At 39.6% G+C, this 22,011-nt stretch overlaps 1 protein-coding gene across 1 annotated transcript in view; it reads left to right on the top strand.

The window, feature by feature from the left end:
• USH2A (usherin) overlaps positions 1–22,011 on the top strand; it is a 391,434-nt gene that overhangs the window by 344,208 nt on the left and 25,215 nt on the right. The window contains exons 62-63 of the mRNA XM_048935557.1: positions 19,193–19,420; positions 20,247–21,763. Of these exons, the coding sequence (XP_048791514.1) occupies positions 19,193–19,420; positions 20,247–21,763 (1,745 nt within the window). The remainder of the gene's footprint in view (positions 1–19,192; positions 19,421–20,246; positions 21,764–22,011) is intronic.

The raw sequence follows: 22,011 nt of genomic DNA, 5'->3' as shown, positions 1-22,011 counted from the left end.
TACAGACCTCTTGAATCTTGCATCCAGAGCTACTACTTTTCTATTTATCACTTTCAGAAGTACTTAATATATCTGTACTTAATCTTTCATTTCTGTTTCCTCTTATAGACCGTTGACCACTTGACAATGTTGGATGTATCACTTTAATAATAGCATTATTCAGTAGTGCAACATGTAGGACTGCACATTACAGCTTCCCTATAGAAGATAAAATGTAGACCACAGCTGCCAGAATAAGAAAAATATGCCAAAGAGTAGGAGTGGTATTATACATACCTGTTTCAGATGCCTGAGAAACTGACTGAATTGTAAGAAAGCAAGATGAGGGTAAATGGAGGAGTCCCTGCACAAGCCATAAATTCAGAAGATATGCTACTTAGTAAAGAATGAAAGCTGTGAACAGCAGTGGAGGGCAAAAGTTAATTGGGCTCCATACTGCTGTTAGGGAGAGGAAAGTAGCCACAACCAGAAGCAAGATGGCTGCTCCAGCAATGCCCTAGTACAGCCAAAAGATCATCTCTTTAGCTCTGCAAGGGCTTCTGGGTTAGGGGGAAATCATACACAGGTGACTAATTTTTTTATGGTTCACAGCCGATCAAAGTGAAATTCAGCAGCTGTTCAGGACAAGTGACCACTCTAACGGCTGTAATATAACCTGCTAAATAGAGAGGGAATTGCATGAGAGCAAGAGGTTAGCTGTGATTATCGGCAGGTGAGTGCTTTATTGAAGTTGAAAGACCATTAACATTGATGGAGTAATTATTTCAACTTGAAAGTAATTACCTTGATGGGTGATAACTTCTCCAGTGTTCCCAGATTTGATTGGACCAAACAATTGTGAACTCTTGAAGCCTAGAAAAATATTACAACAATACTGCAATGTTTAAATTACTGAAACCACTGTTAGAGTATTTTAATTATGGCTTAACAGTGAAAAGATTTTAACTTGCAACAACTGGTGACCTCTCATGTATAGAGACATTTGCTTTCTAATTCCAATGAAATGACCCACACCTACCACGTGTGTGCTATATGTGATGGGTTTGCAAATGAATCATGTGATTTAAAAGCAATTTTTAAGATTCAGAGCCTCGTTAGCACATTTTCAGGAAGGGCTCATACTGGAATTGCAGTAATTGTTTTATTTGCCAGGAAAGCCTGTCTTCAGATTGAAGTCTGGTATGCTTACTCGGGATGAATACAGGACGAGTGCTCCTTCACATTGAAGGCTGTTTAAAAAAAGAAGGAAGCGTGAGAGGCAATCTGTGTCTCACAGACTCTGTTGTTTCCATGCTGCTGCAGAATATGCTGGATTTGGCACTACAGCTCTGTTTAAATAAGCGTTTGGATTGGCACTACAATGCCCCTCCAGAAACTGATTAAGTGCTTCAGTAAGCCCCACCTATCAAGACAGACATGTAGAATTGCCTAATTAGAGCAGAAAGGACAAAATGGATTGTTGCACAACTTCAATGATTTTGAAGTACTACGGTAATAGAACTGGATGAGAAAGTGAGAAAGGAAGAGCGAGAGACTCGAGCTCACTTCTATTTATACCATAGTAACCACGACTACTTCAGCATCTCCCTGGATGCTTTCAGTAGCCACAGAAACATTACTTTACATCCTGGGGAGCTCTGCCAAGAATTAAGGAATCGTTGCTAGTTAGGATTCAGGGCAGTGGGGAAAGGTTTACCTGGCATCTGTGAGGTCTGAATATGTGAAGGTTACAGCAAAGGAGTTTATTTTGTTACTTATTTTCTTCAATATTTTCTCCCTTATTCAGTGTGAAATGTGAAGTTAACATAACTTTGCCCTTTGAAAAAATCTTAGACCAGAAGTAAGATTGGTGATAGAATTGTGTTTGCCCATGTCTAATCACACAACCCACGTGATTGTGACTAACATGACTCAAATAGACAAGCGGAGTAGATTTTTGTGAGTAATACAGGACTGGCAGATTCCACATCTCATAACAGTTTTCCTTGATTTGTCCAAACCGTAGATGTATCATGTGTTTTCATGTCAGTACTTTCTAACATAGTAATAATGAAAAAAAAACCAACAGTATTTTGATAGTTTCTTCCAGAAGTTATAGTTATTTCACAATCTTCATACATTTTCTGTTCTTCTTCCTGCTGCTTCAAACATACTCCCAGTTATTATTTAATTTTTCCTTGACAGCCTGGTCTATGAAGTAAGGCTTCCTTTCCGAAAGAAAGAATTATAAGTTCCTTAGCTTTTTTCTTTATATAATTGATATATTTTTTTTCTTCTTAATTTAAAGATTGATTCAGTCAGTCCAGCTCCTGCCGTATTGCTCAGAGACTCCATTTAATATCAGATTGGAGTTTAACTGCTCTTGCTTCCCCAGGCTTGGGCGTATCACAGAGTGGCGTATTGGGTTCTCTGATATGGCTGAGGAACTGCAAGGTGAACCTGTGGAACTGTGTGCCGGTGGGCATAAGTAAGAGCAGTGTAAAGGCTGCTCAAATAGCAACATCTGCCAGTGAAGCTCCTGAAGTCACTTTCAGCTGCAGAGAAAGTCAATTGATTAGAGCAGAATGTCTGGATCAATAGGTAATTTTTTTCTACAAAGAAATTACTTTTCTTTTTGGAAATATCTGGCATATTTTATCCTTGGGTTTCTCCTTGTGCAGGATCCAGTTTTTACCCATTCTATAATTATTTTTCGCTGAGTGAGACACATGTAGTATCTAGTCTTCCAAGAGATGTTTACATTGTCTAACTTCAGGCATCTAACCTAGATTAGGGCACGAACTTTCTCTACATGAAGCCTCCAGAACAACTGAGGCACCATCAGGCTGCAGCTGTTTGTACTACGTTGCTTTCCTCTAGTGCGTTTGTGTTCCACCAGCATCAGGCTAAAGAAGGTGGTTGATTTTAAACTGAATAATCAGCTGTATTTTTTTCTAATGGGACTATATAGGTAGACAGATCTAAAAGATGGCACCTTCCAACAGAAGGTGGTACCGGGTAGCAGTCTGGAAGTGGTAACCTCTTTTTTGTGCAGCTGTTGTCATAAGAAAGTAGGCAACTCCATGACTAGTGTCATGCCTAAGCACAGAATACCTAAAATGGGACTGTGTATATGCTACATATTCTGTTTCTCTATATATGCTTTTATACGTGCTTTTTTTTTTTCTATGATGTATTTCCATAACACTTGCATTTTACTTGAGAAAACATGAACAAGTTAATCAGCTGCTGCAGAAAAACATCATTGGTGGGGGGTTTTCTAATTTGTAAAAACAAAACAAAGACTCCCACAAACTTTTACCTATTAAAGTATGATTTGATAAGAAGATGTAAGGGGCATTCTTCCCTTTGTGCCATACTGTGTTTGACTGCGCTAAGTCTGCTTTAAAAATAAGATTTTGATAAGTTGTAGATGCTTTTTTCATATATTACTAAGATATAAAAATAGAGGAGGAAATTTGCTGGGTTAATATGTACAGCTGTTTTTTCCAATTAGATATGTGTCTAAAAATGCTTAATTGGATTTGACTACATTTTAATTCACATTTAACCAACATTCCGAAGTGTTAAGTTATCAGGCAATTCCAAGATAACTCTCTTTGTCTGTAAAGTCATAGGGCAGCTTCCTAAAATCCCCAGGGTCATGTCCAACAGCTACAGATACAGGACTTCTTCAGCAGAAAATTAGAAAGGTTTCTCCTCCCTCCCCCCCTTTGCATTTCCTGTCCTGCTACCCTCCACAGATAACATTTTTTCTTCAAATTGGCCTAGCAGTGTTATGTTACATGGTTATAACTGATGCAGAATTTTCACAAGTATTGTGTAATTTAATAAATACAGAATCTTACCCCTTTTAAAAAATATGTATAAAAGCAAGAGCCAGCCATATAACTCAAGGGATTGGTAATATAATATAGAGCCTTGTACCACTAGGGACTCCATTTGAATCTAATCCAGGTCTACAGTCACCAAAGTCATTCTCATCAAACAGCCGTTGGGTGTCCTACACAAGATAAGTTTAGTATTCTCAGCTGACCTCCTGTCCTTTCTCTTTACTGCTCCCTTTTGAATCCATTCCCATCACTCAGCTTCACAGCCTCGTTCAAGCTGGTCTCCCCTATGCTTGTCACAGTTTCCCATTTTCTGCCTGCCAAGTGACCTCGCTCTCTCCTCCTTTCAGTTTGCAAAAAGCACTGGAATGCATGTATAATCTTGTCGCACTCTATTTTTTTTTCTTAGGGGGCGAGACCCTAATTCCTGAGCAGTGCTAAAACATGAGTTTATCAACAGAAAGCTCTTTGGGAGTGGGAATGTGTGTCTGTCTGTTAATTTACAGCACTATATAAATATTATTTTTGAGACTATAATAGCAATTATGGTGAATAGGGGCCAGATGGCCTCTGCTTCTAGAAAGCAGAATTGCAGTGTATTTTTAATGGACTTAAATGTTACTTTTTGACAGGAAGCTAATATTAAATTCTGTGTTATAGGTGCTTGTCAGGTGAGTGTGGTTCTCAGTTTTGGTTTTTGTTAAAGTAATTACTAGTGTCATGCCCAGATACTTTTGCCCACTAAAGCCTTGTTCTGTGGTGGGTTCTTTGTTGTTGCTTGCTTTTTTTTTTTTATTTTTTTAAAGGATGGTTATTGATCTCTTGCTGAGCTGAGATTTCAGTTTTATGCCAGATAGTTTGATTAATGGGTTGGTTTCTGTAAGTGGACTGAATGGGGATAGGAAGCGCAAGCCGCTCATGCCGCCAACCCTAACTCCGTCAAGACGCATAGCTCATTATGAAACAGTTATCAAGTATACATGAAAAATTAATTGGGCTCAGTTTGATTCTGAAAAGGATCAGCTTTCTACTTGGCGGTCCCCCCAATCTTTCCAGATGTTGCACGCTAGCCCCTCGAGAAGCAGCAAAGGGAGATGTATTAATACATTGTATTGATTAGATCAAGACCCCTGACAGTTATTTGTAGAGATACCATCTGGCTGCTGTTCGAATTCCTTCACCAAAAACAGGACGTGACATGTTATTAATCTCAACTCTCTAAGTATAGACAGTTGCCTTTTCTGCTAAACCGCATTTTACCATTCCGTAGGAGATGGAGGCAGACCTGAAGGGTGCTGAAATTAAGGTTATTACACAAATTGAGCCATATGGTCCAAATATTTCAGCAAGAAAATTGCCAGGCAATAAAAATTGCTCCTGCCTTCCTAATGGTGTAAATTACAGTTTAACCATGGCTCTAATGATGTCCTTCTGCCGCGCTTAACTACTGTTACATGAAGGACATTGTTTTAAAAATATAAAAAACAAGTAAATGCCAGCAGCGTGTTTTACAATCTGTTAGTGTGTCATTAAGAACACTGTCAGAATTACATAAACATAATGGCAGGCAACCTAGCATACAAAAGAACGAGTATGGAAATAGAAAGTGTCTTGAAAACTCCTTTAGCTCTGTAATGTCAAGAGCCCTTTCCCTTCTGGCACTTTTCCAGTTTGGGAAAACGTGGCTGGTTATTTACTCCAGTTCTCACACCAGCTCCAATGGAAATTTAAAGACAGGAAAAAACACTGAATATTACAGTGCATTTTGAACAGGTGACAATGGAAGGGTATAAATTTGCCATCATATTATACTGTACATATATGTGAAGTTAACTAGTTAGGAAAAACAAAATAAAAAGAGAGGCTGTCTTGAAGCCAAAGCAGTGTTTTTCTCTTTTGGATCATGATAGGACCACTTATTGTTTTTCAGACTATTTGGAGAATTGCAAAGCACTTACGAATATGGTTTCAGAACTCAAAAGCTCTGTGAATTTTACTTACAGAGTTAATAATCCTAAAAATTTGTTTATTGAAAATAGCTGTAACATTTATTATTAGAAATGAAATAAAATTAGTTATCTAGTCAGTAGATGTATCGCTGAGTGATCTGATGATTTGTTGTGCAATGCGGAGATCAAAGAGTAATCAAATAAGGTGAATAATTAGCCTGTGAGATTTAATTTTAGAAACAGTCATCCAACTATTCAGTTTATATAAACTCTTGAGATGTCCAAACAGAAATTAAAAATTGCTTAAGTTCATAATAAATGCTATCCAAAATTTGGAGTTTGACCACCATGGGCAGATTTTTATCGTTCACGTGTGGCCAGACCTATTGGTAAAAAAAACAAACAAACAGCACAGCCATGTTTCCACAGAGGTGTAGATCCATGGGCCAGAGAGGTCTGTAGAGGTGTGGCAGAAGGGGAACTGCTGGAAAGCAGCGGGTTCCGCTCCTGCCTCTCCTGGCCTGCATCACATGGGGTCTGCTGGGCAAGCAAAGCTGCTGCTCCCTCTGCCATGCATGTCTGAAGACAGAAACTTCCTGTACCCTTGCATGGATGCCCAGTACCCTCTGGTTGAAATGTGTTCATCAGTGTTCAATACACGAGTTCATTATCTCAGACAAATGGAGAAAGAGAGATGGCAAATTCGCTGGCTTGCTTGGCTAGTCAGTGAACGGGCTGACAGGCAGCTCCTGCATCTGTCTTCAAACCTTCTGAGCCATGGTTTCTCCAATCATGTGAAGATTTCATTTGTATGTATGAACAGAGAAAAGATGTCAGGGGATTTTTTCAGGGGGATCTTGATAAATATCAATTACCCAGAACCAGGTAGTTCATTATATTCAGTACATTCCAAACAGTTTTTGTATCTGTCCTCCCAGCTTCTCAGGGCCAGCATGATCACAAATGAAAGCACCAAAACATTACTAACTCATGGTTGGTTGGTTTCCAAAGAATCTGACAGTAAGATGTCATAGAGTCTTGTGAGGACAGTAGCTTGAAGCTGTCCTAAGTACAGCACTTGGCAGCAGCTTGCAAATATGTAATACATGTAAGGGAGTAAGTAACAAAGTCCAGTTGATGAGTTTATCCCATCATAAAGTACAAGTATTTTCCTCAGCACCTTGAACTGTGTATCTGGCCAGAGGTGCGGAAGTGCGTGACGAATGGGATGTGGAACATCTAAGTGTATTGTACTCTTCCCACATGCAACCCAAATGGATGGATTTTATTGTTCAGCTGTAAAAGCTCTATTGTAATTTTAAATCTGTTTCTATAGCATTCATCAAGTAAAATCTCTCTCTCTCCACTCACATCTGACAGGGTAGATTTGGGGAGCTTGTGCTCATTGAATTATTTTGGGAGTGCTAAAAAAGTATGGAGGGAAGTTATGCGCTTTAAATGTCTTATATTACTGAGAGCTGGATAGGTATGCAGACAGAGCCTTAGGACACAAATACACAATTAAATGTCCATTTATGACAAGTTATGATGGATGCAAAAGCCACAAGCTGACGTACAGCACAGGATCCCCTTCTAAGTTCTTTGGCTTTGCAGCTGCAGGATGCCTTCTTTTAAGCTAACCCATGGCTGCCCCCCTTCTTTCTTCATGTAGAGCAAGAGCTTTCTAAATGCTTCTGTGCCCACAGAGCACTAATGTAGTAAATAATATTACTTCTGGGGTAAAGTCAAACTGAATGAGACACCTGGAGTGTGTGTTGTATGTGTCAAAAGGTCTCCAAGGAGTCATATCTTCACAATAGAAAGATGAAGAGAAGTCCCAGTGTCTACTTAATCTGCTGGGATATACTGCCAATCGTTATTCATTTTGCTTCTGAATTTTTCTCTGAGAATTTTTTATATGAAAGTCAATTTGCTGCAGGTTTGAATGCACTGATTCTTTTCTCCCATCCATAGTAAAGAGTTCCTAGCCTGAACTATGGTGTGGAGATGCTACTTTGGTAGCTACACAAAGATACCAAGTTTACAGTTGTCTCACAGAATTAGAATTGCCAAATGCACATTTAATATCACACAAGAGTGAGGGAATTGGATTCCTTCCAGTGGTATTCTGTATTTTTGCTATAAAGAAAACCTTACTTTTTACTAAAACTTTGCAGAGCTCTTCTATTTCAACACGCTTTAAAAAAGAATTAATGAGAAATCTGGAAGCCATCTTTTCACACTTGAAGTATTAGTCTTATCATTATGGAATCATAAAATTATTGTTTTCTCTTCAAGGGTTCAAGTCAGATGATAATTTAGATATTCTTTAATGCTAGTCTATACTAGAAATGCTAGACCCAGGATCTACCATCATGTGCTACAGTTGTAGCTTAAGACAGTGACACATTTAAGTGCTATGCTTAATGTTACTTGAAAGCCTTGGCCTAAAAGGACTGACAAGAGACAGTGAGAGAAAATGAGAAAAACATCCTCTTTTCCACCAAGTAACAATGTGGTTTTATTTCTAGCTAGTTTCAAGCTCAGTACAGAGCATCCTTTGAGGACAGAGTTGAGATGTAGCTTTAGAATAGAACATTGCTGAGACAATTTGCAACAGCTCTTCAGTATAATGCATTTTTCTGACTTTCTTGCCATGCATCAAACGCTTTCATTCCCTTTGTTAACAAGTTCATATAGTTATATGTATTTTGAAGGCTATTAATGGAAGTTTTAAACCACAGAACAGGAGCAGAACATACGATGAAGAAGCTTGTGGGTCTATATTATGATGGGGGATTGCTCACCAAATGCCCTCGTGGACAAAAACAGACTTGACTTGGGGAAGGTTCATTTAATTTATTGTCAATTACTAACACAGGAGGATACTGAGAAATAAAAATAAAAATAAAAATAAAAATAAAAATACCTTCCCTCCTACTCTGTCCCTTCTTCTCGGGTTCAAATTCATTCCTAGTTCTTCGGCCTGCTGCCCCTCCAAATTTAGGGAGAATGAGGAATAGGGCTGTGGTCATTTTTATCATAATCTCTCTCTAAATTCTAGAAATTTATTTTAGATGGCTAAAGTAGGCTAGTCTGTCCAATCTGTTTTGATAGTGAGGGTTTCTGTAGGGCTTTTCAGAACAGAAGCTAAACGTAAGTATAGTATTTCCCTTTGGAGGAACTTCTCTCTTTGCACAAGCTACAGAGAGATATGGGAGATGCTAGCTATGCAAGTTTCATGTCTAAATGCAGAAGCTACAACATATCTGGATCCAAATTATTAGACTCTAGTAATTTCTTTTTGGATTGCACATTTATAACACATACGTGCATCTGATCAATATATATGATAAGGTGAAACTAGTCGATTTACAAGTTATTATACTGGAGTCAATAATGTGTTCTAAAGACATTCTCAATTCTGAAGCCTGCGGGATTTGTTTTGTACTGGGCTTAACTATATATGTATTGACTTTGTGATTTATTTAAATTCCCCAGATAACTTAATTTTCCAAGGAAAGTGAAGAATCTAAATGAATCTTGCTATGTTTTTACTGTTTTCAAGTAATCATTCCATAGTTACATCCTGCATCTCTTCCCTGACGAGTGCATCTTGCTAGTGCAAGTCAAAGCTCAGAGGTTCTTCTCTTTTGGTCAAAGTGTGGCACTGGGAAGGCTAAGCCATACTGGAGGAGACTAGTGTATACATGCATGAGAAGTCATTAATAAGGATTGTGTTTTATTCATGTATTAATGTTTAAAAGTGATGCCAACTAGCTTCTTTTCAGGATTTACACTGTAGCAGATTTATCTGTCTGCTTTTGTGAGTAGGTGTGTGAATTCAGCATCAGTCTATGTGCCTTAGGAGGTCTAAGTACGGTCCTAAGATCTGTCTGGAACATCATCTGTCCACCAGGCTCACTTGGTTTCAAGAAATTAAACCTGCAAGCAGCCTCTCTTCCTGTTACTCCATAAAACTGCTGCTTCCCTCTTGCTGCCATCATTTAAACTCTTCTCTTGATATAGTTAATTCTAAGTCTTGAAATTGCATAGCTGCTGAGAGACACAATAACGTGTAATGAATATGCATTGAACCTGATTAGTGTTGTCAGCAGCACAGCCCATGGTAGTCACAAAAAGAAAACAAAATTCTTTGCTTCACTTACCGTTGGTCTCAGGCTTTTCAAGCTTTCTGTTGAGGCTTTCAACTAGCAAGGGCAGGGATGCCCTCTAGCAATCTCCTCCTCCAAACTTCCTGTAGGTGTTGGAAGGAAGGTGTCAGACTGCTGCTGAAACTTCTGTATTTCAAGGGAAGCTGTGGAATAGATATGGTTTCCATTTTGAATGGTCCTGTGTGGAGCCAGGGGGAGGACTTGATGACTCATGTGGGTCCATATATCTAATTGATATCCTCTGCCAGTGTTCAAAAGATGGACTGAGCTGACTACAGAAGAGAAAGCAGGCATCCCTGTTCACACAAGCCTTCTGCTAGGTGTGCTAAGGGGTGCAGAGTGCTTCCTGTTTTTCTGGTCTCGATAAGCACAGCTGGGTTCCTCCTTTCCCAAGCTGTCTGCGGAACAGGTATTTTCACATAGGAAGTGTAAAATGTAAGGGAAGTAATGAAATAGCCGTATATTGACTTGAAGGAAAGCTTTTCAAGAGGTAGGGCCTTGTGTGCATTTATGCCTATCACTTCTTAAAATAAACAGTCAAATTTACAAATGGTAAGATTAAATGTTGGCCTTTATAATGTAGCATTAAGTAAATTGTTTATACTTACCTTTTAATATCTCTCAGAAGTACACATAGCAGACAAAGTTTGAATGAAAAGCAAGGACTGCTTGGTGCAGGGCAGAGAAAAAAAAAAGAGAGAATAAAACGGTGGGAAGCAAAAAACCTTTTAGACTCCTTTAAAACGTTGCCTTTATTTTCCATTGTGTTGGCAGAAAGCAGGGATTTAAAGCTGTGAATTGCCTTGAGGCTGTGTTATCTTCCTCTACTTAGCAGCAGTTAGAACTGCTCTTTTTGCAAGTGTTGGGTGAATGAGACAAGGACTCAGAATGATTGGGAAAAGGGAATAAAATAAGCCTGCACTTAACAGTAATATGGCACGTCTACTTTACCTGTGTAAAATGGGATCTAAAACAATCATGATAGTTTCCTGAAGCTGCACAAAGTAACACGGGGGGATATTCTGAGACTTAGTTAATTAATGCTTGTAGCATGATGTGAGATCCTAGGATGAAGAGTCATATATAACTGCAAAGTCTTAATTTTATGGAGCACAACTGACATTCAATGGCATTTTCAAGGAAACTGATGTGGAAGTTCACCTGCAATCTTTGTTAGAATTCAGATTGTCCTTGTACAAATCCCCTTAAGGATTTTCCTCAAACTGTTATTTGTGTGTGTTGTTTTTTTCTCTTTTCATTTCTTTTTCCCCATTATGACTGTTGAGCTGTGCAAAGACAAAAATTCTGAATAACTGTTTTTATCAGGAAAATACTATACATCACATGTCTCTTATGCACCTATACAAGCCCCACACAGCAAAATCATAACAAAACTACTTTTTTTTCAAATTTTACAGAACATTAAGGTCTTGTGCTATATTGCCTGAGTCACTTAATATTAGATGAGAAAAGTTTTAAGGAGTCCAGAACCACTTTTCTTCACAATATCATATGTGATATAATTTGTAAAGAGCTGAGGAAGGCTTGTGGCACAAATATCTGTAGTCAGTGTGAATGCCTCAATAGTAAACATTTCAGATAAAAATCAAAAGGCAGAACATCTGATAACAAAAACATTGTCTCTCTATAACAAGGCAAAACTGATTGCCATAAGATACCTTGAGATGAAAAGTTCTAGTGTATAAATTACTTTTTTTTGTATGGATAACAACAAAAGTATTCATAGTTCTGTTGCACTGGCTTAAAACTATAGATGTTCTTCTTCACAACATCTGTCATTCTGGACATTATTAGAAAAAAAGGGTATGAGGCTGAGAAGACACCAGCAGCCCTGATGTGGCATTCCCTGTTGTGTTTGTTCTGTCAAAAGCATCACTCTGGCTGGCGATCAGCCAATACATCAAATGGAAAATATGGTTTATGACATTAAGAAAAATATGACATTAAGCTCCTAGTGCTTCATATTAAAGTACGTGCCCCCTACCACGCGCAGATTTGAGCCTTTAGGCTCTAGCCATCTCATCATCATCTACTCTGCTGTGGTAGAAAACTACCTGTAGTGCTTGTAAGCATATTCCTGGAGTTTGGCTGTGTGAGTACATTAGTTGCAACTGCAGAGATGCAAACCGCAGCCAGAACTTGCACTTGCCTTTGCTGGCCCTTCAGCTTCTCTTAGACATCCCTCCTCCTGAACCCAACAGGACATTCCCCTTCTCCTTGTGACCAAGGTGTGCTCAACATATCCACAGCATCTCTGCTGGAGGACATAGTGCTACCTTAATGCAGTTCTGGATTTCGTAGAATCATGGAATGACTTGGGCTGGAAGAGATCTCAATTAAGTTCCTTCCCCCTCCTCCCCTCGACACAGAACCTCCATATCTCATACTAAACCAGGCTGTCCAGTGCCCCATCCAACCTGGCCTTGAACACCTCCAGGGACAGGGCATCCACAGTCTCTCTGGGCAGCCTGTTCCAACACCTCTCTATTCTCCTGGTAAAGAATATCCCCAATATCCAACCTAAATCTTCCCTCCTTCAACTTAAAACCATTTCCCCTTGTCCTGCCATTATCCCCTGGTAAAGAGTTGGCTCCCCTCCTGTTTATAGGTTCACTTTAGGAACTGAAAGACTGCAATTAGGTCATCCCGCAGCCTTGTCTTCAGCTTCCTCAGCCTATCTTCATAGGGGAGGTGCTCCAGTCCTCTGATCATCTTTGTGGCCCTCCTCTGGACCCTCTCCAACAGCTCCCTTTCTTGTATTATATTTCATATACCTAGTAATCTTTGCCCTTTCTCCCATCAGCTCTCCACAATGCGTTCCCCACTCAGCTCAACTCCAGACCATACAATATATGTGTTTTCCTTTTTTACCAAGGAGGGCATGTAATTGTTTTTCAGTGGGCTTCAGGTACTATATCTCATACCTCAATATTATCCCGCTATTATTAAATTTTTTTGCACCATATTCTGCATTTCTTATTTTGAAGAGTTAATCCAGTTCATCATATCCTAAATTACTATTTAAAGTGAAAAGTCTTGTTCAGATGAAGTAAGGAAGGCAGATTTGAACTGACCAAACCTAAGTTTGGAGAAAGCAGTTCTGTCAGGTATCTGGTTTTTTACCCTTTCATCTCCATTCCTTTCTCATGGTGAGGAATAAAATACCTGGTTAAAAGTGAAAAAAAAACGTGGAAGAAAAATCAAAGGTGAGAAACTACGGTTAATTATGGAGTAGGTCTTGTGAGTGTTGTAAGAGATAAAATATTAATGTTAAGAAAACATGTTGACATCATCCTCTATATGGTGTCTATAGTGGAATGTCATGTCACTGATATTTTGGTTTATCTGATTTATTTAGTGATGCAGAAAAATCTCTTTTTGGATTTCAGTGGTTCTTAGCACAAATTAGACAAATAATACAGCTGCAAATATGTGGCACTCGGTGATGTTAGATGAATTTTAAATATGATGTTATGTTAAAAAAGAAAACCTTACAGAAGTGGTACAGAACGGGGTACTGAAGTATTGACTTCACTCCAGAAGGAATTTTAAAAGTTTTACCGGTGCTGCATTGCTGTTTAAGAGCGTACTTGCTCCCAAAAGCCAGCAGAGCGACCGAAGGCAGCTGGCTTAGCGTGCTTGGTGCCGTTTTGCTGCTCCATGCCTCCTCGCTTCCTTTGTGATTCTTTGTCTTCCAGTCAAAGCTGGGGGCCGAGGCTCCTGCTGAGGCTGCAGCAGGTCCCCAGATGCCCAGGTGTGCCAGGAAGGAAAGCTGACTGCTGTGAAAATGTGCACTAGCCCCACTCGACAGATTCAGCTGCATGCAGTTCACAGTTCCTCCCTCACATGCTCTGCCAGGAAGGAGAAAAATGAATTGCAATGCGATACTTGTAGATCAGGAACTAATTGTTGCAGTTTGCAGAACGTTTTAAACTCCTTAGATTGCTGCTTTTTCTAAAGGTTTCTCACAAAGCATGTTCCACAAGCTCCAGTAGGAATAGTCACATAGGAAATGTCTCCATTGTGTGCTGAGTGGAGCAGAGGTGTGCAAATGAATTCTTCTTTAAAAAAGGATACATTTAAATGCTATTATTATTATTATTATTATTATTATTATTATTATTACAATTTGGTTGTTGTGTCATAAAAATTATACCATAAAAAAAAAAATTACTAGTTGTGTAATACATGTCACTGCTGTTGAAGGCTTATTCAGTAATATTAATCACTGCAATAATAATTTAAAAAGAAAAGTCTGGGTTGAAAGGCAGTTTTAAATTTCTAGAATGAAATGCAAAATAGTTCTTAAAATATAAAATCTTAAAAGTGAAACGTACCAAACGTTCTAATGAAAACTCTAGAATTAAGTTAATTTTTACTCAAATTGGGAGGAAAATAAATAGTGCGACAGCAATTTCTGGTAGGACTGGAAAAACTGGTTGCTTTTAGGCAAGATCATTTCTGGCAAAATGAGTAATACTTTGGTTTCTATTTGCTTTACCTTTGAGTTTTTTCAGTATCATCATGGGGATAATTTATATTCCAGTCCACACTGCTAGAGGAAGGAATGGAGTCATAGATTACCTGTGTATCTGTAAGTTATATCCTTGTGAATTTGAGCATAAGGCTTTAGGAATAGAGTAGATTTTAAAAATGAAAAAGAAACCATGTGCATAAGACAAGCTGGAGAAGGAAGGCAACCCAAAGGATAAGTTAGGGATTGTATATGAAAATGAACCCAGTGCAATTTTGAGAGGGATGGCAGGGGCTAAGATGTTTGCTGAGGAATAAACACGAACATCAGAGTTTTGTCAAGGTGGAGGTGCTTACTGTGTTTGCAGAAAATGGAAAGTTAAGGGACTGGCAAAGTGAATAATATCAAAGGTAAGGGCAAAATGAGGATCTTTGTAAAACCCCAAATATTCCCAGCTTTCCTGTCACTTGTGGAGGAAGTGCCTTCCTTGATGGGGAATTTTGAAAGCTGACATTGGAGGATGGTTGGAATAATATTCTGACAGCTAGGAGGTTATAGCTTCCTCCTCCTTGACCAGGGTGAGTTCAGTGTCTCTGCTTCTGTAGAAAAGAGAATGTCATACAGAATTACCTTCTGATCATGTATGTCTGGAGGATATGAAATAACCACTGCCATTAGCAGTGTGATTGTCTCTGATGCCCTCTCTGATATTTAGTCAGTCTCACAGAAAAAAAAAAAAAAAAAAAAAAAAGAGCCAGCTTTTTCATCAGATATCAAAGATACCTGCTGAATAGGGACTACTGTACAAAGAGGTGATAGGGAGAAAGAAGAAATCGGAGCCTCACTTTAACATGACTGGATGGTGACTTACTGAGTGTTGACTGTGACCTCTGAAGCAGGAGTAGGTACTGAAGCTCTCTGTTGGGCGGCTCCTGAGGGGTTCAGGGTTCTGATGTATCCATAGTGTTTTAAACTCACCCTGAGACCTGGGCAACTGGGCAACTTTTTCAACTGCCTTGAAAAAGGAGGAAAAGTGCAGTGTGGCAACACTGGAAAGTACTGCTTCATCAGATCGATAGATGAAAAGATGACTAGGTTGTGTAGTTTTATGCACGTTAAACATCTGTGCGGGGAGTCCACTTGCACAGAGTATTATTGACAGCTACAGATCAATGTTAATTTTTGATCATTTTCAACTTACAAAGACCTCTTGATCCTGTTGTCACCTTAGGGGCACTTCAAGTCGTTGGCAGCGATCACGGTAGGCATGTAAAACCAGCAGGCTCTCAACAGCTGCACAGCCTTGCCCATGCCCGGAGAGAAAAAGGGGAAGGCCAGCACCTTGCATCCCAGCCATCGCTGCCTTTGAGAGGCATGAAAGAGTGTGCCCATTTGTTCCCAGACTTTAACTGACTTCTGTGCTCATGAATTAAAAAATAAACAAACAAAAAAGGCAATCTGAAGCAAATCTCGATGGATACATTATTCATGATTTGTGCTCTCTTGTTTTATGCTTTGAAAATGTGTTAAAACAAGGTTTTGTTTTAAATAACTTTTATCCTAATTTACAGTTGGAGCTGTGGAATTAGCCGAGCATTTGTTGCTGCTAACAGCTTACACTTCTGCTGGCAGCCTGTAAAGCTTTTTGCACAACAAAAGCAGAGATGCTACCCTGCTTCTCAGAGTGGCGATGCTGCCAGCGCTGTCAGAGGAAAGGGACAGGGCTACCTGAAGCAATGGGTGGTTGGCAGGTGGCTCTGGGCTGCAGTACGGGGATGCTGACACAGCTACCTCCTGTCGAGGTCTGCAGCGTTTACCTGAAAAGGATAGACATTACAGGAGGAGTGTGAGAGTGAACGCACATTGTTTGCTAGTTTATTCTTAATTTAATCACTGAATGAGTGAGTCTACTTTGCAATAGGAGACACAGAAAGGAGGGCGTGGGGCTGCAATCCATCAGCTTTCATGGTCAGTCAGTCTTGAGCTACGAATATCTTAATGTTTGCATTAAAATTTTATTTTGTTGGCTTGCTTTTAATGGTAAATGAAATCTGGCCCGTTAGCGGTGTGTAAACATGGGATATATGAGTTCATGGCTTTGCAAACAATGACTGGGAGAACATTCCATGCATGGATTGTGATCCTGCGCCTGTTTAAGACAGAGCAGTTGTCCATTGAAGCCAAAGGTTACCATACTATCCTTTGCAAGCTGTGTGTTTGCCATTTGTATTTAACCATTCCAGCAGGGCAGTTTTTCTAAACTAGGATATTAAATAATTCTTAAAATAAATCACTGAGACTGCCATACATCCTCATTTTTAGGATCAACCTCTGAGCTGAGTAAATTCACAGATGGCAATGGCAGCAGTGCAGGGAGAGAAAGTGTGGCTTCATTTTCTGGGAGGGCATCCCCTGAGCTTACTTCAAAACCAAACAAAACAAAAATACATGTAAACCGTTTGCTGTTCAAGAAGTATCTGTAGGAGCCAGGGATAAAAGTCATCCCTGGAAGGAATGGTTTAGCAGTCTCCAGAGAACACAGCGAACTGCAGGCAAGGAAATCCCTCCAGCCTTGTTTCATTTCAAAGGGTGGTGAGGATTGTAAATAATTAAATCTTGGGGTTTAGTGGAAAAACTGTCAAGGGTGATGAAAAATATGCCATTTTTCAGTTAAAAAAAAATAATCAAGTGTTTTGTAGTACTGTTGTCGCAAAAGCCCACCCTGATCACGCTGGTGATAAGAAAGCAGAACCATTACTTTTCGTATGGTGTTTGTAATGATGTTTTTGTACCTTCTGAGAGCCCCTGTGTAACGGTTCAGGGGCAGTAATTTAATGCGGTCTGTTCCCTTCCTTCCTCCTCCACCCCCAAACCGTGGAATGTAAATTTTAGGCTTTTAAAAGTTCTGTTTTGAAAACCTAATAGATAACTGTCCTCATAAAAACTATTAATATAGACCACATCCAATTGTAAAGCTAATTTTAATCATGTTTTGTGCCAACATAATTTCTGATGCCAGATTCTTATGCTAAGCATGAACTTCAATTTGAGCTGTGTTCTTTAACCTGCAGTTCATAATTCTGCGTTCAGCCGTATAGGTTTTTGGCTATGGCAGTTTGAACGCTTCCACTTTCAAAGATCTAAGCCATAAATGTTTATTAAAAGAATCTATAATGAAATCAGTTTTGTTATTTTTTTAATGGCTGCCTTGAGTATGTTGGATGACTGAACGCGCGTTGTTAATCATTAAGCTCTCATGTTACAAAAAGTGTTTGATAGTATTGCCATCTAGGGGCCGAACAAAATTCTCCGTACTGAAATAAACTGTAATTGAACAGGTGCTGCTATTGACAATATACATATGTTTTTGCTTTATAGCCCACATGCTTTCCATATTTCTTATGACAAAAGATATCTCTAAATGTCCCGCAGCAGCCAGAGCTTTTTTATATATAATCTGTTCGAGGTGATTGCTATTTGCATTTGAGCTTATGCTTTTTTGGCAACGATGCCTGGGAATTCCTAACAAAGAATTATACTTTTTTGCATTATTAATCTTGCTAGTGTTTGCCCTGTTTAACAGAAAAAGGAATCATTTATCAGAAAAGTATGTTTATAATCTGTACTTGTGGCATCTTCAGATTTAATATTCATAATGGTCAACTCAAACGCTGCGCTATATTTATCTAAAAGACTAACTCATTGTTGTGAGGAAATAACTACTGAAATATTGATGATCCAACTTTTAATATTTAAAAAAAGAAATTAATATTTCTTTAAAATTTGTTTCTGATTCTGTTCTCCTAACAAATGTTTAAATATTAAACAATTGAAAGTGTTAGCATTTAACAACTTAATACAACTTATGGAAGGAGAGAAATTGGCTGCAGCTTACTGCCACGCAAAGGAAGCTGAGTTCTTGCGCTCAGGTTCTTTGTATTGGAAAAGCTAATGCAAAAGCACTGCTAAGAACGGAATTTAATACATTGGTGATCCCCTTTCTTCCCCTGATGAAACATGTCTGAAGAGTCTCTTAGTGAAACATGCTGCTCCCCTTCTTTGTTAGGCACCTTGCCTTCCATTGCTGCTAGAAGCAGTGCTGTGCTGTAGTCCTGCAAGGTTAGGTCTCTATCAGCTGCTGTTTGGGGCAAGCTGCAGTGGCAGTGCAGTGGTCCCTCCTGTCCACTGTAGCCTGCCTGCCCTCATCCACCTGCATGGCCCTTCTGCTTGGCAGGTCCCTCGCATGGCAACGGGTGAGCCCCAGTCATTCCGAAAAGGCTCATCTCCATACCCTGCACAGCCACATACCTTCCAGCCAGCCTTGGCCTCTGCTTGGCCTGCAGGGACATCCTGTTTATTCTTTCCATCTCTCCCTCTGTTTTTCTCATCCCACTTTTAAGCATTTTGTTTTCAGTAAGGAAATGGGACTGCATTCTTGAAAACACCATAATCTTTTCACACAAATAGATAGTGATAGGACAAAGGAAAATGGTTTGGACTATGCATACCCAGAAATCAGCTCCAAAGACTCCACCATATTGACTGATATTTTTAAAAAATCCTGACAGTTTATTTCTGAGATTCAGCCATGGAAATCCACAGAAAATATCCTGGTAACCAGCTGGAGTATTCTGCAAAACGGTCAGAAGAGACCCAGAGCTGAGACCTCATTTTCCAAGTGACATAAACCACAGATGCTGATTACTTTTTTAACTAACTCAAACATCTGCATTCTTGCTTCAGGGAGGAAAGCATCAAGCTCATTTATTTGGATTGAAACCTTTCACAACATATCATGTCCATGTCGTAGCTGTAAACAACGCCGGACAGGTTTCAAGCCCCTGGACATCTGTGCGCACATTGGAAGCTTCACCCAGTGGCCTGAGCAACTTCACTGTGGAAAAGAAAGAGAATGGCAGAGCTTTGTTGTTGAAATGGTCAGAGCCTTCCGAACCCAATGGCATAATTAAGGTAATCTCTGTGTTCACATTTTGCTTGATCAAAAAAAAAGAAAGGGTAAACGATGCATATCAAATATTTTTTGCTGGAAAAGACTCAATCAAATGCATTATACTTTAAAATAAGACAGAAGTCCTACGTAAGCACAAGGCACTAAGAGTGCACTCATGGCTTGTGCTTATATTCAAATGAGAATTAACACTCCTGTGCTAGCCCCAACCACAGGAATTCATTTACAGTGAACCAAACCGTTAATTTAATGGACAGAAAGCTATGCATGAAAGCTCGTTGTCTTAAATAACTTTAGCCCCTTACTCTAGACATTGCCAAAATGCAGTTCTAGAAACTTTAGGTTTGATAGAATGTTGTTCTGATATTTGTGCCTTCTGTTAACATAGTGGTTTCAACTGATTACAGATCAATTACCCAAAAGGAGAGAGGGTGGGAGGGGGAGTTTTTGATTTGTTTTTTTAAAATGGTTTTGTTTAGAGTTAGTCTGCAAGAAGCTTTGTGCTAATCTATAAAAGGCTTGTTATAAAACTTGATAACAACAAACATAATGAAAAGTGTCAGTAGATGATTTATTACTGCAATCCAAATGAAAAAAAAATCATGAAAATTGGATCAAAATGTTATTTTTGTATCAATGATTCTGTTTGTGTGGTGATTTTACTATCAAGGAAGTCAGCTACTGGATAGTTGGTTGATGGTCCTCGCTCTGTTGCAAAGATTAAGGCGTCTCGTCTATAGCTAGTTTACAAACATTTTGATTTATAAATTTCTGTCCTTTTATCCTGACTTCTTTCCCTTTCAGTCTTTCTTTTTTCTTTTTCCTTAGACCTACAACATTTTCAATGATGACAACCTGGAGTACAGTGGTTTATCTCGCCAGTTCCTCTTTAGGCGCCTTGAACCATACACACTCTATACCCTGCTACTGGAAGCTTGTAATGCAGCAGGCTGCACTCGTTCCCCACCCCAGCCCATTCGAACAGACGAAGCACCTCCAGTGTCTCAGATGGCACCCATAATCCAGGCAGTGAATGCTACCAACATTGAGCTGAGCTGGTTGGAGCCAATTAATCCAAATGGAAAAATAATTCGCTATGAAGTTATTCACAGATGCACAAAAGAAAATGCTGCAGGGTACAGAGCAACAATGGAAGATGAGAAAATTGTTTTCACAGAATACAACACTGAAAGTAATACATTTGTATACAATGATAAAGGTTTGCAGCCATGGACAAGGTATGAATACAAAATACGCACCTGGAATGCAGCCGGCTATGCTGACAGCTCTTGGACAGCAGCCATGACCAGTCAAACTGCCCCAAAAGGTCTCGCTGCCCCTAGGTTATCCTTAGCATCAGTTAACCCTCGCAAGGTGCTCGTCTCTTGGGATGCGCCAGCACAGCCCAATGGTATTCTTCAATCATACAGGCTGCTAAAAAATGATGTTCTCTATCCTTTCAGCTTTGATGCAGCTACCTTCAACTACACGGATGAGGACTTACTACCCTATTCGATGTACAGCTATGCAATAGTTGCCTGTACAATGGGTGGCTGCTCTACCAGTGAACCAGCTGCAATACGAACATTGGAAGCAGCTCCTGCGTTAGTGGATCCACCATTTCTGCAGGCTGTCAGTTCCACTCAGGTTAATGCATCCTGGGCACCTCCCCAAATACAAAATGGAGATATTACCAAGTACATTTTGAAATTAAACAATGAAGAGTATTATCCTGGCAAAAACTTGCAAATGTTGATTTCTGATCTGCAGCCTTACACACACTATGATTTTGAATTGGTTGCCTGTACTGCTGGGGGCTGCACATCTAGCACAGCCCAGTCAGTGACGACCATGGAGGCTCCACCATTAAATATGGAAGCTCCCAGGCTGCTTGTCATGGGCTCAGAGTCAATTGAGATCACATGGAAAAGTCCAGCTAAGCCCAATGGTAAAATCACAAGCTACGAGCTAAGGAGGGATGATGTTCTTGTTTACTCAGGTCAGGAAACTCGCTACCTTGATTTCACCTTAACACCAGGCATGGAGTACAGCTACACTGTCACTGCAAATAACAGTCAAGGGAGCGTGACTAGCCCGTCAGCTCAGATAAAAACCAACCCCTCTGCTCCTTCTGGGATTTTGCCTCCTAGGTTGCAAGCATGGTCCTCAAAGGAGATTTTGGTGGCCTGGGATCCTCCTATCAAAGTAAATGGTGACATTAAAAATTATACAATCTCCATCCACAAGCCTGCTGAAACAGGAAAGAAAACTGTTGACTTTGATGCATCTCATAGTTCCTTTGTGAGACGTTCGTTCATAGTGGCAGGGCTACAACCCTACAGTTGGTAAGTCTGGAAGATTATGTTTGTTAAGTGAATGCTGCAAGTTGAATCAGTAGGCTGGCATTAATTCTCTATTTTAAACAGCTGGTCAGACCCATGGGTTTTAATTCCTAAAAGGCACATGATAAAGCCAAGATATTTTAATTTATAGTAACACCAGCTATGTATCATCTTGATGAAGTGCATAGAGTTGACCTGGGTTGTAATTGATACACAGGGTGGTTCAGTACTCTGCTACAGACTCCAGAACC

This window comes from Lagopus muta, chromosome 2 (genome assembly GCF_023343835.1).
Source record: "Lagopus muta isolate bLagMut1 chromosome 2, bLagMut1 primary, whole genome shotgun sequence".
Lineage (NCBI taxonomy): Eukaryota > Metazoa > Chordata > Aves > Galliformes > Phasianidae > Lagopus > Lagopus muta.
Note: the sequence above shows the minus strand (reverse complement) of the source record. Positions and strands in the feature narration are given on the sequence as shown.